This window comes from Phyllopteryx taeniolatus, chromosome 6 (assembly GCF_024500385.1).
Source record: "Phyllopteryx taeniolatus isolate TA_2022b chromosome 6, UOR_Ptae_1.2, whole genome shotgun sequence".
NCBI lineage: Eukaryota > Metazoa > Chordata > Actinopteri > Syngnathiformes > Syngnathidae > Phyllopteryx > Phyllopteryx taeniolatus.
The window spans coordinates 9,514,436-9,531,723 of record NC_084507.1 but is presented as its reverse complement, the minus strand read 5'-3'; the positions used below and the strand labels follow the sequence as shown (position 1 = coordinate 9,531,723).

At 39.4% G+C, this 17,288-nt stretch overlaps 1 protein-coding gene across 4 annotated transcripts in view; it reads right to left on the bottom strand.

Annotated features, from left to right (window-relative positions):
• Positions 1 to 17,288, bottom strand: part of LOC133479563 (CUB and sushi domain-containing protein 3-like) — a 283,130-nt gene that overhangs the window by 149,337 nt on the left and 116,505 nt on the right. For all 4 annotated transcript variants that reach the window (XM_061776717.1, XM_061776718.1, XM_061776719.1 and 1 more), the window contains exons 22-31: positions 16,925 to 17,094; positions 15,898 to 16,054; positions 10,180 to 10,371; positions 9,124 to 9,250; positions 8,207 to 8,409; positions 7,101 to 7,292; positions 6,300 to 6,438; positions 4,835 to 5,022; positions 4,149 to 4,343; positions 2,044 to 2,160 (exon numbers count right to left, since the gene is read on the bottom strand). In XM_061776717.1, coding sequence (XP_061632701.1) covers positions 2,044 to 2,160; positions 4,149 to 4,343; positions 4,835 to 5,022; positions 6,300 to 6,438; positions 7,101 to 7,292; positions 8,207 to 8,409; positions 9,124 to 9,250; positions 10,180 to 10,371; positions 15,898 to 16,054; positions 16,925 to 17,094 — 1,680 coding nt within the window. The remainder of the gene's footprint in view (positions 1 to 2,043; positions 2,161 to 4,148; positions 4,344 to 4,834; positions 5,023 to 6,299; positions 6,439 to 7,100; positions 7,293 to 8,206; positions 8,410 to 9,123; positions 9,251 to 10,179; positions 10,372 to 15,897; positions 16,055 to 16,924; positions 17,095 to 17,288) is intronic.

The window sequence follows — 17,288 nt, the reverse complement described above, 5'->3', positions numbered from 1 at the left end:
TGACATTTGTAACATGTCCATCCATCCATTTTCTGCACTGCTTATCCTCACTAGGGTCGCGGGCGTGCTGGAGCATGTTGCTGATGTAATAGAATACAAACTCCTTCTGACAATACGTGTATTTCTACAAAAACAAATTGGTGAGAGCCTGTTCTCTATCACAAAGAATGGGCATAAAATGCAGATGTGCATGGTGTTAAATGTGAGTACTGCATGTCTTCTTTAATTATCATCAAATAAACAATGGAAGTGTTCAGGTTAAAATAAAAGTCTGAGTGAATGAGTTTCTTGGATTTTTGCTTTTTGAGTCACAGACACACTCCACAGAGGTTTCTTAAGTATTTAAAAAATGCAACATTATTTAATGAATAGAAAACACACACATATATACATACACACGCACACACAATAAGCAATGGGCAGTGGCAACAGAGGAACAGCACAGTGATCTCATTTCACTCAAGCCCACCAATCAGTGTAGAGAAGAACCGTAAGTCGATGCAATTCCTTTAAGGTGTTTTTATAACAGTGAATTTACTGCAGTGGGAGACTTTATTTTACTCAACATTGATGCTATAGAGATGCTAAAATGGCTCATTTGTTACCTTGCAAAATTAGAGACACAGAGAATAGAGTGTAAAACCAGACCTACATGATTCACAAATTGAATTAGTAATTAAGTGTAGTGTAGTACACCAACCCGCCAACAAATATACTCACTCGCCACCATTGCCTTTAACGAGACAGTCAAGAATGGTGCAGGTCTTCGCTCAATGAATGTTAAACAACTGCACTGTACAGTACTGCAACCATCCAACGTAAAAATTTAAGTCTAAAAGTTGCAGATGACAGAGAAATATGCCTCTTTCAGACCAGATGACATACTGTTAAAGTGCTTTGAGCAAATAAGCCAAATTGCTTTAATTTGAATAAGGACAAAACAGAGACGATTTTATTTGGCATAAAAATAGAAGAGAGTGAGCATTTTTCCTATGATTTTTAATCATCCGAAACAGCCAAATCATACAATGTAGTGCAGGCTTAAAACCCATCTTCTGCTTAAGAGACAGACTTATCAGCAGTATGAAAGCCATCAAAGCATCCTTCTACAAACCTATAGCCAGAGTAAAAGGTTTTGTAGCGATATGAACACAATACTCTAGTTCAAATACAGAAACGAACGGAGTTAAATCATTTAATTTTCAACCACTGCTACAAATGCCTAAATTGCTTATTCCCAGAATATTTCACAGATCTACTTAAAGAATACAAAACCAAGTAGAGTTCTTAGGCTGTGTTCACACTGCAGGGTATGATGCCCAATTCATGTTCCGATCTTTTTATGTAGTCGTTCACATAACAGTACTTGCATCGATATCTGAATTTTACTGTTCACATTGACATGAAAAAATCAGATACATGTTACATTGGATATAAAAATCAGAATTGACCTGCAATGTGAATATAGCCTTAGATCTATTGTCTTAAGTCAGCAAAAAGTCCAGTGAAGCAGAATTTAGCTGTTATGCTGCAAACAACACACCAGACATTTGTATCCAAAATAAACAATTATTTTTACAATATGAATGAACTTTATAACTTCTCTGTTTTATCGCTCTGTAAATTATAATGTGCTGATTCGTTGTTTCATCATTTCATGAGACTGTATTTTATAATGATTTGTACTTTAATTATACATTTCCAATATGTCTATATGCTATTGGCTTTCTTTCTGTTTTTGTTCTGGATGTTTATCCTTCATATTCAGCACAGTAAATTGCATTTGTCTTGCTATAAAATAGATGCACTACAGGGAAATAAATTGCAAGAGTGACCAGGTTTTGAGTGTGAGCCTCATTTGTTCCCACACAGTCCATGTACCTCATCATTAACTGACCATCCACAAAAACCACATATTCACTCAGCCCTTGCATTTTTTCGATATTTGTAAAGTGAAATACACCGACCATACAAACGGGTTATAGGCAGCTACTGAGTACTTTTCCAACTCAATTCATGGGAAGTAATGCTTAAAAGGCTTACCAAAGTCCCCTGGGACAAAGATGTCGTACACACAGCTCTGGTCTTTGGTGTAATTATGTGGATAGTTTGGGGACAGCACGGTGCCGTCTGAATCGCTGAAGTGACCACCGCAGGGAGCTATGGTGACAGGAAGGGAAGCAACAGAGATACAGTTAACAAATGTGAAAAAAGCAGCTTCCAACACCTGGGGAAATAAAGCAATATTGTGCTATCAGCAAGTGCACACGTAAACATTTGTATCACAAAATGTCACCACTGGATTTTTACCTGCTGACATATATACAGTACTGGGATACCAAAATAATTTGTCATTTGAGAGACACTTCTGGGACTTTTTCGAAAGCCACTGTGAGCTCTAAATAGACAGACAAGGGGGTCTGATTTATGTTTACATGTTTAAAACCCAAAGGGGAATAAAACAAGCCCGGAAAGTGCTTCAGTCTTCCAAATACATCAAAATGCCATCCATCAACAAACATGCAATCATGCCTGCAAATTCAATTACCATAGCTGCAAGACTCGATGGTAAATTGTTTAAAACAAAAAACAGCCTTTGCTTTTAGAAAAATATTTCTGATGAAGCTAAAATATATTTTTTAGATTAAATCTAAAATAAATTCCTGGAGATCAGTAATGGTATTATCTAATATAAATAAATAAATCGATCGATCAATAAAAAATTCAGTGTCCACTCTTCTCCAGAGCTGACATCCAATGACTTTTCCAGGACATGGTGATTGAACCAAGTGTTTGTGACAGGGACCTTCTTAACACTGACAAGTCCCTTTCAAGCAATTGTAGTCTGAAGAGTCCTACACATGAAAGAGCCTTACAGCACCATAGACGACAGACCATGAGATGTCACTGAAATTCTGTAACCTGTGTGTGATGAAATGCCAAATACACATTTCTGGCATGGATGAGTACAAAGCTAAATAAGACAGATGGCCTTTGGAAATAATTCTAAAACATAACGATCATGCTGCAAATTAGGCCAAATACAAAAGAAGAAAATGGGGATGGAAAGAAAATGTCTTAAATAAGTGCCAAGATAATGTGTTAATTTTAGACCTAAAAGAGAGGCTGATCACGTGCATTGATAAGGAAAAGCATCTTACAGAAACACGATTTGTTCATTTAGCTACCGCCCGATATTGTATCACATTATAAAGTGAAGAGAGGCAGCTGTAAATAGAAGGGTCAATGTTTTTGTGTTTTGTTTTTTAGATTTTAAATGGAATACATTTAAAGCATATTGAGCCAGCCCCGTAGTCCAAATCACTCAGGCAGATATGGGTGATAATGGAACTGCCACAGCACAGCAGAACAAATCTAATATACTGAAGGTGGAATGTTTGAGATGGAAAATGGAGGCAATGGATTCAGTGGAAATGTATGAAATGCAAAATTCAGGGTGGGAGCAAACGCTTTCACCATTTTGAAGTGGATATACTGTAGATATTACTAGTTGTTATTAAAATATGTCCTACTACTGTAGAACATACGCTCTTCAGTAATGTTCAACAACAAGGATGGTGGATAGGGGTAACTCATCTCTGCATGTAGCGGCATGTTTTCCTGTTTACTTTATTGATGCTTCATCACCTTGAGTTACTTGCTGTATTATGCACAGGGACATCCAAAGGCTGCACATTGACTGGGCAGCTGAGCCCTTTAGATTTAGCCTCTGGACTGTAAAGTCATCAGTTCAAATTTGGTTTCAGGGTGGAACTACTAAATTGAGAGTTGGTGATTGGACACTTAAATAAACATCCAGGCCGGTGGAGGGACTGTAAAAGTTATGGATAGCTTGTCAGTGCCACCCACCCACAGATGAAAGCAAGAGCAACATTCTAATTCTGGCATGCCAGATTAAATATGTTAAAAACCTTTTTTTAATTTTTTTTAAGTTAATGTGACTGAAAAAGGGTACAGGTAGGTGGTTATCTCAGAAGTTCATTACTTTTATTTTAAAATGGTGCATAATACCCATGTGCATTGATTTTAATGCTTTCTTTGAATGCGTACATAAACTCACTTATTACACAGCAGTCATTGTATCATGTATAAGCATCACTTATAGACCCGGCAGCTTTGCTTCTCACCTTGACAACTTGGCTTGCCTCTGTCCCATTCTGGTCTCTTGCTGTTGCCCATGACACATGTCAGAGTAGAATAGCCTTGTAGTAGGTATCCGGCCTCACAATTAAATGTAACCATTGATCCAAGCTTGTAGTCAGTGCCCATTTTTGTGCCATTCATCACATTCCCTGGATCAAAACAGGCCTCCCGCAGTTTGGCTGACAATCAAAAAGGAAACATTCAAAAGAAGAAGACTGCTGTGCCACCGAGAGGTTATGAACATGAGAAGATTCTAGCGCAGATTACTTGCATGCATCACAAGGGACCATTTCCATCCATCCATCCATCCATTTTCTGAGCCGCTTATCCTCACAAGGGTTGCGGGAGTGCTGGTGCCTATCTCAGCTATCAACGGGCAGGAGGCGGGTTACACCCTGAACTGGTTGCCAGCCAATCGCAGGGCACATAGAAACAAACAACCATTCGCACTCACATTCACACCTACGGGCAATTTAGAGTCTTCCATTTCATGAAACTAAATTGTTGAAGTAGCATACAACAACACTCGTTAGATATGGATGAGAAGTGCAATCAGAAAAAAATATAGTGTATGCAACACAGCCAACCTCAAAGATGCACTGGACCTCATACGTCTTTATGCATGTGACTAAATACAGCATGCTCATAGAAGGCCAAATCTTCACAGTACCTTTGTACTCTAAATGGAAGCCAGTGTAGCTCACAGAGCCGTCACTACGAAATGCCAAGTACATGAAGTTGGAGGAGCTCTCAATCTTTTCAGGAAGTTTACTGTCCTGGAAACTGCCAATCAGATGAGTGCTGCTGTCTGGCCCATCATAGATGTACAAGAAATCATAGTTGGGTTCAATACTGAAGCTGTAAGAGAAGTAAACACAATCAGATAAAACTATTATTTGCAACGTCTGAATTCCAGTTCCACACACTGCACAGTATATGAGATTTGAAATATGCTCAGGTTTGACAATAGAGTGTATGCGCTATAATGTGAGGAGTGAGTTTTGCAATTTGTTTGATATCTCCTGACAAAAAGATTTTAAAAAATAATAACAACTCCCAGATGATGTGCGGAGAGATTAAATTGTTGTGACAACGTTGTGGCACAAAATCTTCCCAGATCGGAGTGGAAATGCAGTGTGCAAAGAACATTTCATATTGTTGCTTTGTATATCAAATCACTTGCCACGGTTAAGGCAGAGAGCAGAGCTTCTTTTTCAAAATCATGAGCATACTTTATGACAAAAATGTAAAATAGCTTCGAGATAATTGCATCTAGTTGCATGGAGGCAACTTCAATTCAAAATGATGCCTCAATCCTTTCAAATGGCAATCCCAGGTCACAAACCAGCACTGTACTAACCCTGATCTTTATTTTTAAAGACAAAATTGAATAGAAATAAACATGACACTGCCGCAGCAGCAATCCTTGAGTCCTTCATGAAAGAATATTCAACAGTGAAGAGTAGGACTGCCCTCAGGCCCGTCTTACCCTGCCAGACTTGCTGCTACACGCCTAAGCTGTAATTAATAATGTAACAGCTTCTGAGTATCATGCAGCATAGTAAATGAGTTGCACTCATATCACACCTCTTCCTGTAATATAAAGTACTCATCTGAAAATGTTGTTTTACAGCATTTCAGCAAAGCAGCAGTAATATCTGCTTTTGAATCATCCCCCTGCCCAAGTGCTGCTTTTTCTCTTATCTCCCAACACACCTGGACTCAAACCCAAGTGCATGACTGCGCAGACATGGCCAAGTTTGCTCAGTGATGTTACAGCTGGTTCCGTCACAGAGAACAAGCAATTCCGAGGTGCAACCTGTGCTGCGGTGCATTGAATGAGAACCACGTTCAGTTTCAGGTTAGAAAAAAACACCACGTTTCGAGAAAGCTCAGTTGTGTGAGATACTGAACCATGTATATGGGAACAACTAGCATTAAGTCTTCCTTTTCTCCTTAGCCAAGGTACTAAAATCGAAAATGATTATGTTATTCCCCCCAAACAGTCTAATTAAATCCTGAACTCTAACATGAAGACCGACTGTGACTAAATCCCTCTGTTTTTCATTTCATGCCGCCATTTGGGAATGCGTTATTTTCAGTGATTAAGTGGACAGTGTAGCAGATTAATATACCTGATAAAAGCCAAGGAGATGACATAGTCAGAGTGGACAGCAATAAGCCAGTCACAGTCTTTACTGTGTGGGTAGGGGTGTGGGTAGTTGGGTGACAGGATGAATCCTGAAGATCCAGTTACATTCCCTCCACATGGAGCTTCAGGCAAATTAAGAGACGAGATAGACACAACAATCACAAATGTACTTTCATTTTGCTCTCAATGTCTTTCTATCACAGTGAAAGATCCACTACAGAAGAAGCACTTGTTGACATATTGAAATTATATTTAAAATCCTCAAACATTCCACCTTGAGTGACAACATGAGCATAAGATGCACATTAGTTTAAGTACAACCTACCTGAGTCACACTACGCGAGTTAACTGCGAGAGGGAGACTAAAGACTTCTCACGCTCAAGTGAGACTATTTGGCAGTGATTCAAGAACATCTATTTCTTCAGACCTACTTAGTGTAATTATTTGTAATTGCATTGTAAGGTAATTAGCTGTTAAGGCTTAATAAGACAATGTGTAGGGGGGGTATAGAGTCCTGAAATAGTGATGGAAGTGGATTTGTCCCCCTAAGAGCTGATTACAGTACAAACGTGCCAAAATAGTTTTGTATGACCAACATATCAGCAAACATTAGACGCTGTTGTAACCTGTTAAGACCAAAATCTCTCCTCTTTTTTTCACTTTGATCACCAGCTTTTCTGTCCTCCCCTCTCTAGCTTTTTATACCACATATCACTCTCTATCACTTTTACTCATCTGTCTCCTCTCTGACTCACGCTATTCCACCCCTCCCACCCTTCTCACCGATGCAGCTTGGAGGGCTGGGTTGCCAGTAGTATCTATTTTCTACTTGGATGCAGGTGATTCTGCTCTCCCCCTGCAATTCATATCCCGGATCACAAGAGAAGGTCACAGAGTCACCGGGCTCCCGGCCTTCCCCGTTGCGACTGCCATTCATGGGAATACCTGGATCTCTGCAGGCAGTGGCAAGAGAACCTGAGGGGAAACACACACACTTATGTTTAAATATCATACAGACATTCACAATACATAATGGGCATTCTAAATGGACAAAAATAATGTTGCATCTTGTGTAAATACTGTCTGTGTAGAGTACTGTTTGTAAATGTTAAGTTCCGCAAATAATCTTTCATCATTTTATTTGTATTTAGTTTATAATAACCACAATAATAAAATGTAATAATCAAGCACTCAGAAAGTAGACACACTGTACACAAGGGAGGGGACAGCTACGGAAAATGTTCTGTCCCCCCCCGCCCCCCCAGGTTTGCTGCTTGGTCCTAGTAGGTGGATGCAAGAGGTTGGTGTGAGAAGAGTGGAGTGAATGGGATGGAATATTGCAATGGAGCAGATCTGCGTGGTATTAAGGGGTCGGGTTGTGAAAGGCTTTGAAAGTGAGAATGGACTTTGGAGGATCAGCCCCGGGACAAATAATTTTTTGTTCAAATTAGATGTATGTAATTTGAATTATGAAAGTCATAATGTGTTAAAATGCATTTCTAGGATCAATACTTGCTTTAAAACAATGAAGGAAAACAAAGGCATTTTTTTTGTACAATGAAAATATCTAAATACATAAAATATGACTTGAATATACAGACTGGACAGAGATTTATGTGTGATTGTGCCTGGGTGGTTGTTTTTTTACTCCATAACGTGCAATAAACAGAAGAGTGTAAGATACTGGTAAAAATGAGCAATGCAAGAGACTCATCCCTTTGTAAGAAATCACACGATAAAAAAAGCAGCACTTGGATTGACAATACTGATTTGAGCTCTTTAAGGCCACTAGTCCTGGCAGACACCATTATCACACCTAGTTCTAACAATGTTCACACCATATGAAGAAACACTAGGACACTGTCTTCTAGTATAACGAAAATACTTACTGGAGAAGTCAATGGCAAACCCAGACTTGGTGATATAAAAGTCCGTTTCAAACTGAATGGTGACCACATTGAGAGTAGAGTGAATTCCCTCAGGCAGCAGTGAGCCGCTAACCTCCTTCAGAGGCATTTCATTTTCCGGAGGCCCATCCCACACCTTAAGAATATCATGGGATGCCTCAGTGTCGAAAGCGAGAAACTGGAGGCTGTAAGAAGTAGGATAAGAATATGGTTATAGAGGCTCCAGTTCTGTTGATTCACTTTGGACGGACCCTAATTCATTACTAAGTAATAGAATGGATATCAGTTATATTTGATTAGACCATTTGTTGTAGTATTTCATCAAGCAAAAAAAATATGGCTTCCTAAAAACCACTTGCACAAGTCTTTCTTAGAGGGGAAGTTGAGGTTTAATAGAACTTTAGAAGATTAGAGTCAGGTCAAATGAGAAATCAATTTAGAGAGCATTCTTACACTTTTGGCATTCCTGTTGAGATTTGCTGCAATCGTTCAATGTCTGATTAAGTTGAAAATACAACAACAGAGGCTTTGCTTCAGCACTCTCATCCAGAGATATTATGAAACATTTTTTAAACAGACAATGTATAACTGACTGTATCAAATCATTTTTACTCCAGCAAGACCTCTTCTACTGTATTAAGTTTTCTTTCAGGACTTCACTTCATCCACCATGTGCAATTTACACACAAACGTATGTGTAATGTATTTTCCTATCCTCACACAGTTGCTTTTCTAGCTCAATTATATCAGTTTTTTGTTGTTGTTGTTTGTTTGCTAAATTTGATTTTCCACTGAAATATGAATAATTGCTTTGATACAATGAAAGTGAGGCAAACAGTAACACATTTTACATACATCTGTCTTCTATGGGCATTTACTGTTTTACCAACTGGAGTTACCTGACAATATTTCCAGAGTTGACCTCAATGCTCCATGTGCACCTCAAGTTGTTGTCATAAGGGAAGGGATAACCAGGTGAAAGGATGCGCCCTGAAGATTTCTCCTTGAAACTGCCACCACACTCCGCTGAGTGCATACACACACACACACACATGCACATGCACACAGATACACACACACAGACACACACACTCAAAAATAAACAATAGGTATGCTGAAACGAGGTATAGTTTTCCAGATAATGTAGGACACCAGTTTCAGTTCAACAGAGATTTGAATTTTTCCTGCTTGGAGGTAAATGGAAAACAACAAAGGATGTTCCTTTGAAAGTCAGAATTATTATTATTTTTATTATTTTAAGACAGAAAGCATTCTAGAGAATATTGGGCTGGTTCTCGCATTACAGGCAAGCTGAAATATCTTTTATCCAAACTATGGTATTATTATCGTGCTGTGTATATTAAAAGAACAAACGGTGTTTAATTAGTATGAGAATTGCATTAGATTGTAACAGTCCATGGTATAATAAGAAATAAAGGGGGGAAAATCCTTGACAAGAGCTACATTGCGGCCCAAGGTAATAGGGTGATAATACTATTCAACATTCAACACACAAATACAAGACCTCGACATTAATGATGACCCTTCAGTAATTGGCCAGTGTTCAAAATGTTCAAATTCAGTATAAAATCGAGGATTTCCGTAGGATTCACCAAATCAGTTTTAAATTGTTAATGACCTTTTGAAAGACCACTATGAAGGAAATTTAAGTCCTGCTGATTATTGCAAAAGTCAACAAACCACTTACCACCAATTTAAGAATTAAATTTTTTTGAACCACTTAACTACAGAAAAAAAAAAAGGTGTGAGGTTGAAAATCTAGGACAAGTTTGTCCTTCTGAATTTTCCATTTACAACTAATATTTGATTGATTGGCTCCAATGTAAAGGTAAAAGTTATTTGCTGGGCTTGTATAGTTGTAATACATTTAAATACATTATTTGACTTTGCCAATAGAAAGAATGATTCAATAATTAATAATAATAATAACTTACCTATACATGATGGTAGGCTGTTGTCCCACGCCCTTCTCTCGCCAGTCATGCACTTGATTATGCCACTTCCGTGTAGGGTGTAACCTTGGTCACAGCCATATGAGATCGCACTTCCAGAAAAGTGACCCCGGTCACTGACTTTAAAGCCAAATTGTGGCACACCTGGTTCATCACAATGGGATAGCTCAAAACCTGAAGGAGTCATATTGAGAGGCATAGTAAAAATAACGAACATGGCAAAATATATACTTTATGGATTAACTTGTCAAGTCCACTTTGGAGGACCATTTTTCTTATCTTTCGTTGTTGTTAATAGGCATTGACAAATAATTACCCATTCTATTGCAACCCCAATTCCAATGAAGTTGGGACGTTGTGTTAAACATAAATAAAAACAGAATACAATGATTTGAAAATCATGTTCAATCTAGATTTAATTGAATACACTACAAAGACAAGATATTTAATGTTCAAACTGATCAACTTTATTGTTTTTAGCAAATAATCATTAACTTAGAATTTTATGGCTGCAACACGTTCCAAAAAAGCTGGGACAGGTGGCAAAAAGACTGAGAAAGTTGAGGAATGCTCATCAAACACCTGTTTGGAACATCCCACAGGTGAACGGGCTAATTGGGATAAGGTGGGTGCTATGATTGGTGTAAAAAGAGCCTCCCTGAATTGCTCAGTCATTCACAAGCAAAGATGGGGCGAGGTTCACCTCTTTGTGAACAAGTGTGTGAGAAAATAGTCGAACAGTGTAAGGACAATGTTCCTCAACGTACAATTGCAAGGAATTTAGGGATTTCATCATCTACGGTCCATAATATGATCAAAAATGAATCTTGAGAAATCACTGCATGTAAGCGGCAAGGCCGAAAACCAACATTGAATGCCCGTGACCTTCGATCCCTCAGGCGGCACTGCATCAAAAACTGACATCAATGTGTAAAGGATATCACCACATGGGCTCAGGAACACTTCAGAAAACCAATGTCAGTAAATACAGTTGGGCGCTACATCCATAAGTGCAACTTGAAACTGTACTATGCAAAGCAAAAGCCATTTATCATCAACACCCGGAAACGCCGCCGGCTTATCTGGGCCCGAGCTCATCTAAGATGGAGTGATGCAAAGTGGAAAACTGTTCTGTGGTCCGACGAGTCCACATTTCAAATTGTTTTGGGAAATTGTGGCCGTCGTGTCCCCCGGGCTAAAGAGGAAAAGAACCAATCGGGACAGCTATGGACGCAAAGTTCAAAAGCCAGCATCTGTGATGGTATGGGGCTGTGTTAGTGCCAATGGCATGGGTAACTTACACATCTGTGCAGGCACCATTAAGGCTAAAAGGTACATACAGGTTTTGGAGAAACATACGCTGCCATCCAAGCAACATCTTTTTCATGGACGCCCCTGCTTATTTCAGCAAGACAATGCCAAACCACGTTCTGCACGTGTTACAACAGCGTGGCTTCGTCGTAAAAGAGTGCGGGTACTAGACTGGCCTGCCTGCAGTCCAGACCTGTCTCCCATTGAAAATGTGTGGCGCATTATGAAGCGTAAAATACGACAACGGAGACCCCGGACTGTTGAACATCTGAAGCTGTATATCGAGCAAGAATGGGAAAGAATTCCGCCTACAAAGCTTCAACAATTAGTGTCCTCAGTTCCCAAATGTTTATTGAATGAAAGAAAAGCTGATGTAACACAGTGGTAAACATTACCCATGACATTTTCTAAAAACAATCAAGTTTATCAGTTTGAACATTAAATATATTGTCTTTGTAGTGTATTCAATTAAATATAGGTCGAACATGATTTGCAAATCATTTTATTCTGTTTTTATTTATGTTTAACACAACGTCCCAACTTCATTGGAATTGGGGTTGTACTTTGCAGTAAAAGCTTCCTTCCAGAGAAATTACAATTATGTTCACAATTAAAGGGCAATTAAAAGGGAACATTTAGTAACGTATACTATACCTATATATACTTAAAATGTTCTACTTGGAGGTCACCCATCCCTCCATTCATCCATCCATCCATTTATCTTCTCGACACATCCTTATTAGCAGTGCAGGCGAGCTGGAACGTATACACGCTGACTAAGGGCAGAAAGCTCGGTATACCCTGGACTGGTCGCCAGTCAATCGCAGGGCACATAAAGACAAACAAGCATTCAAACTCACGTTTTAATCAACCAAATATGCATTATTTTGGAATGTGGGAGGAAGCTACAGGTGCCCACGCAAGCACGGGGAGAGCTGGCAAATTCCACACAGGAAGGTCGGAGCAGTGTTTTGACAGAACTGTGAGGCAGAGATGCTAACCACTTGTGCGATGCAACGTTCTGCCGAGGTCATACAATAAAGATAAAAGTAAAGCCCAAAAAATACAAACAATCTTGCAGTAAGCCTTTGAACTTGACCATGGCCTCGATATGCATTACTTAACTTCACGTACTAAACTTAAGTGTTCTGCCATGCAGCAACGGCAGCCTCATATAAACCCAACAGTGCTGATTTACAGTCTCACCTCCCTGGGAGGCCTTTGCCCATGCCGGATGTTATGGTAATATTACAAGTGTCATGCCCAGTATAAATCTTAAGCAGTTATGGCTCATATCTAGAAAACTACATTGCAGTTTTGGTAGAAGAGTCAGGTTAAACATGAACCCAGATTTCAGAGGAAGATTTAAACTCGCCATATTAGCACTCTCTTTTCATAAATCAGCCAATCCTCTCCAAGTCCAAAAGGGCCATTCATTTTGCTTGAAAAGACTGCACTTCAAATAGGAAAAGGGTGAACCTTATTATGCTGCTTTTTAAAAATCTTACTTGAAACCTTTTCTACTGTGGGTACAGAAAGTTTTAAGACCCTCTTAAATGTTTCACTCTTTGTTATATTGCAGCCATTTGTTAAAATCATTTAAGTTCTTTTTTTTCCTCATTAATGTACACAGATCGCCCCATATTGAATTGTTGAAATTATTAACAACAATTATTTTTTTTACATAATTGTTTCAATGTTTGCTGATTTATGAAAAAAGAAAAACTGAAATATCACATAGCCATAAGTATTCAGACCCTTTGCTGTGACACTCATATATTTAACTCGGGTGCTGTCAATTTCTTCTGATCATCCTTGAGATGGTTCTACACCTTCATTACACTCCAGCTGTGTTTGATTATATTGATTGGATTTGATTAAGAAAGCCACACACCTGTCTATATAAGACCTCACAGCTCACAGTGCATGTCAGAGCAATTGAGAATCATGAGGTCAAAGGAACTGCCTGAAGAGCTCAGAGACAGAATTGTGGCAAGGCACAGATCTGGCGAAGGTTAAAAAAAAAAATTCTGCTGCACTTAAGGTTCCTAAGAGCACATTGGCCTCCATAATCCTTAAATGGAAGACGTTTGGGACGACCAGAACCCTTCCTAGAGCTGGCCGTCCAGACAAACTGAGCAATCGGGGTAGAAGAGCCTTGGTGAGAGAGGTAAAGAAGAACCCAAAGATCACTGTGGTTGAGATTCAGAGATGCAGTCAGGAGATGGGAGAAAGTTCTAGAAAGTCAACAACCATCACTGCAGCCCTCCACCAGTCGGGGCTTTATGGCAGAGTGGCCTGACGGAAGCCTCTCCTCAGTGCAAGACACATGAAGGCCCGCATGGAGTTTGCTAAAAAAAAAAAAAAAAAAAAAAACCTGAAGGACTCCAAGATGGTGAGAAATAAGATTCTCTGGTCTGATGAGACCAAGATAGAAATTGTTGACCTTAATTCTAAGTGGCATGTGTGGAGAAAAACAGGCACTGCTCATCACCTGTCCAATACAGTCCCAAAAGTGAAGCATGGTGGTGGCAGCATCATGCTGTGGGGGTGTTTTTCAGCTGCAGGGACAGGGAGACTGGTTGCAATCGAAGAAAAGATGAATGCGGCCAAGTACAAGGATATCCTGGACGAAAACTTTCTCCAGAGTGCTCAGAACCTCAGACTGGGCCGAAGGTTCACCTTCAAAACAGACAATGACCCTTAGCACACAGCTAAAGTACCGAAGGAGTGGCTTCAGAACAACTCTGGGACTGTTTTTGAATCGCCCAGCCAGAGCCCTGACTTAAACCCAATTGAGCATCTCTGGAAAGACCTGAAAATGGCTGCCCACCAACGTTCACCATCCAACCTGACACAACTGGAGAGGATCTGCAAGGAGTAATAGCAGATGATCCCCAAATCCAGGTGTGAAAAACTTGTTGCATCATTCCCAAAAAGGCTCATGGTGGTATTAACTCAAAAGGGTGCTTCTAGTAAATACTGAGCAAGGGTCTGAATACTTATGGCTGTGTGAAATTTCAGTTTTTATTTTTTAATAAATCTGCAACAATTTCAACAATTCCTTTTTTTTTGTCAATATGGGGTGCTGTGTGGCGGCACGGTGGCCGACTGGTTAGAGCGTCAGCCTCACAGTTCTGAGGTGCAGCGTTCAATCCCCGTCCCCGCCTGTGTGGAGTTTGCATGTTCTCCCCGTGCCTGCGTGGGTTTTCTCCGGGCACTCCGGTTTCCTCCCACATCCCAAAAACATGCATTAATTGGAGACTCTAAATTGCCCGTAGGCATGACTGTGAGTGTGAATGCTTGTTTGTTTCTATGTGCCCTGCGATTGGCTGGCAACCAGTTCAGGGTGTACCCCGCCTCCTGCCCGATGACAGCTGGGATAGGCTCCAGCATGCCCGCGACCCTAGTGAGGAGAAGCGGCTCAGATAATGGATGGATGGATGGGGTGCTGTGTGTACATTAATATGGAAAAAAATTAACTTAAATGATTTTAGCAAATGGTTGCAACATAACAAAGAGTGAAAAATCTTAGGGGGTCTGAATACTTTCCGTACCCACTGTATATACAGTACTGTACATGATGCTTCAATCCAATTAATATAACAATCAAGACAACTAATCACAATTTCAATCACAATTTACTGTAATGCAATGCCATGTCTAGATGAATTGCCACATATTTTATAATGTACTGTACCTATGGGGAGAAAGAAAATACAAAACAGACTGAAAAGGAAATAAATTCCTTTAAATTGGAATACAAAATAATGCTGTGTCATTTATTTGTAGAAGCAATTCATTAAAAACAATTACAAGGGGGGAAAAAAAGACAAAACAGACCGAAAAGGAAATAAATACCTTTAAATTGGAATATAAAATAATGCTAAGTCATTTATTTGTAGAAGCAATTCATTAAAAACAATTACAACAACTATGTACAGTCAGCAAATTAATTAGCAGGATAAACAAATCTCATCTATTACCGGCCCACAGTTTGCATTGGCCCATTAATGTGTGCACACCACTATAAGAGTACATACAGGACATGGTAGAGTCAAAATACCACTGAAACCAAAATGTCAATTCCAAACCATTTCATCAATTATCCATCTGGGGTATGAGGTATAGTTCGGCAGCAATGAGTTTAATTGCCCAAATAAAGAGCAAAGGAAGGTTCTCATACTGGAATGATGTGGTCGGGAACGCAAGAAAAAAAAAAAAGTATAACACTTGGCTGTTGAAATGCACCATACTGTGCAAAACGATTAACTGTTAAAGGCACAGCGAGGAAGGGTGAGGGTCAGTTCATGGTTTGTTCTTCATGAAGGTATATAGATCATTCAATCACTGGGCAAAGCTTTCGCAATGAGATGGACAATAACTTACTATGATATTTGAGGCGAAAACCTGCTGCTGTGCCATCCTGGTCGGAGTAGAATTCCAACCACATATAGTTGGAAGTGGTAGTCAGTGACAGACCTTGCATGGATGTGCCCGTGTATGTGCTGAGGAGTGGAGCAGCACCATCTTTACCATCATACACCTGGTCAGAGACAAACAAATAGAAATATGAGTGCGATGTGGCTAAAAGCACATGACCCACTGACAAGTGGAATTATTAAATTAAAAACTAATGCTGAGGAAACAGAGGACACAATTAGGGGAAGCTATTGGAACTGTATATATTCTGCTTTATGTGGTACCAGAAGCGCAAACCCAATGCCCTAAATGAGATGTGAAAATTGGATTCAGGGATCTAAAACCCCGCTAATCATTGGAGATGAATTAACAAGTCAGATGATAGAATCTATAATGTCAAACAGTATTGCAGTACACAAATTCAATTAGAGATTATAGGTGGTGAATCATGTGGGAAACATTTGCAACCTGATATTTCTTTGAATTGGTAACTTAAATGTCAATTGTAGGAATTGTATTTTTTCATTGTCAGGTATTATTAAGTCTTCCTGTTGTGTTTCTAGAATGGAATCTTGGAGCTGACAAAAAGAGGGTTCTTTAAGGTAGTGTTGTGTAGTCCTCTGTAAAAACATTTTCATAAACGAATAAGAAAGAAATGTCATCTACACAAGTGCATGACGAGAGACGAAGAGTGGGATGACATGCGCTACTGATCACACCATTAGACATCTGCACTACAAAGACTGAGCTCCAGCTGAGATAGAGGGTTATTTGCATCAGTTATTTGATCCATTTAGTTATGCTACGACTTCTACGGCAAAATGTTTCTGCAAAGTACCTTTCGCTTTGCACAAAATTCCTTTTCCCATTTCCCATTAATAATAAGCCCAAACCTGTTTCATTCATTTTGAAAATGACAAAAACTGAGTTGGTGAGTGTTTTTTGTTTTGTTTTTGAGTGTTTGTCAACGCAGAGGAGCACCTTGTGCCTTTACCTTGAGGATGTCACCTTGTGCAAGATGAAACGTGCTGGCGGTGATGTTGATGCCTTTTCCTCTTTGAACATGAATGCTGTATACACATTCGTGGCTGTTGTCATACGCCAGAGGATAGTTTGGCGACAAAAGAACACCCTCATTTTTGGAGACTGTCGAGCCACACTCCGCTGCAAAACAACAACAACAAAAAACACACAATTATATCAAACATTTTAAAGAAGTAAAACGTCAGGTCACATAACAGTATTTTTAGTATGTAGCAAAAGCACTCTACAGGTCACCAACATTAAGGGGTTCTATGCAACAACGCAGTCTACAACGGTTGAGATTTCTCTCGCTAAATGGAGCAACCCAAATACTC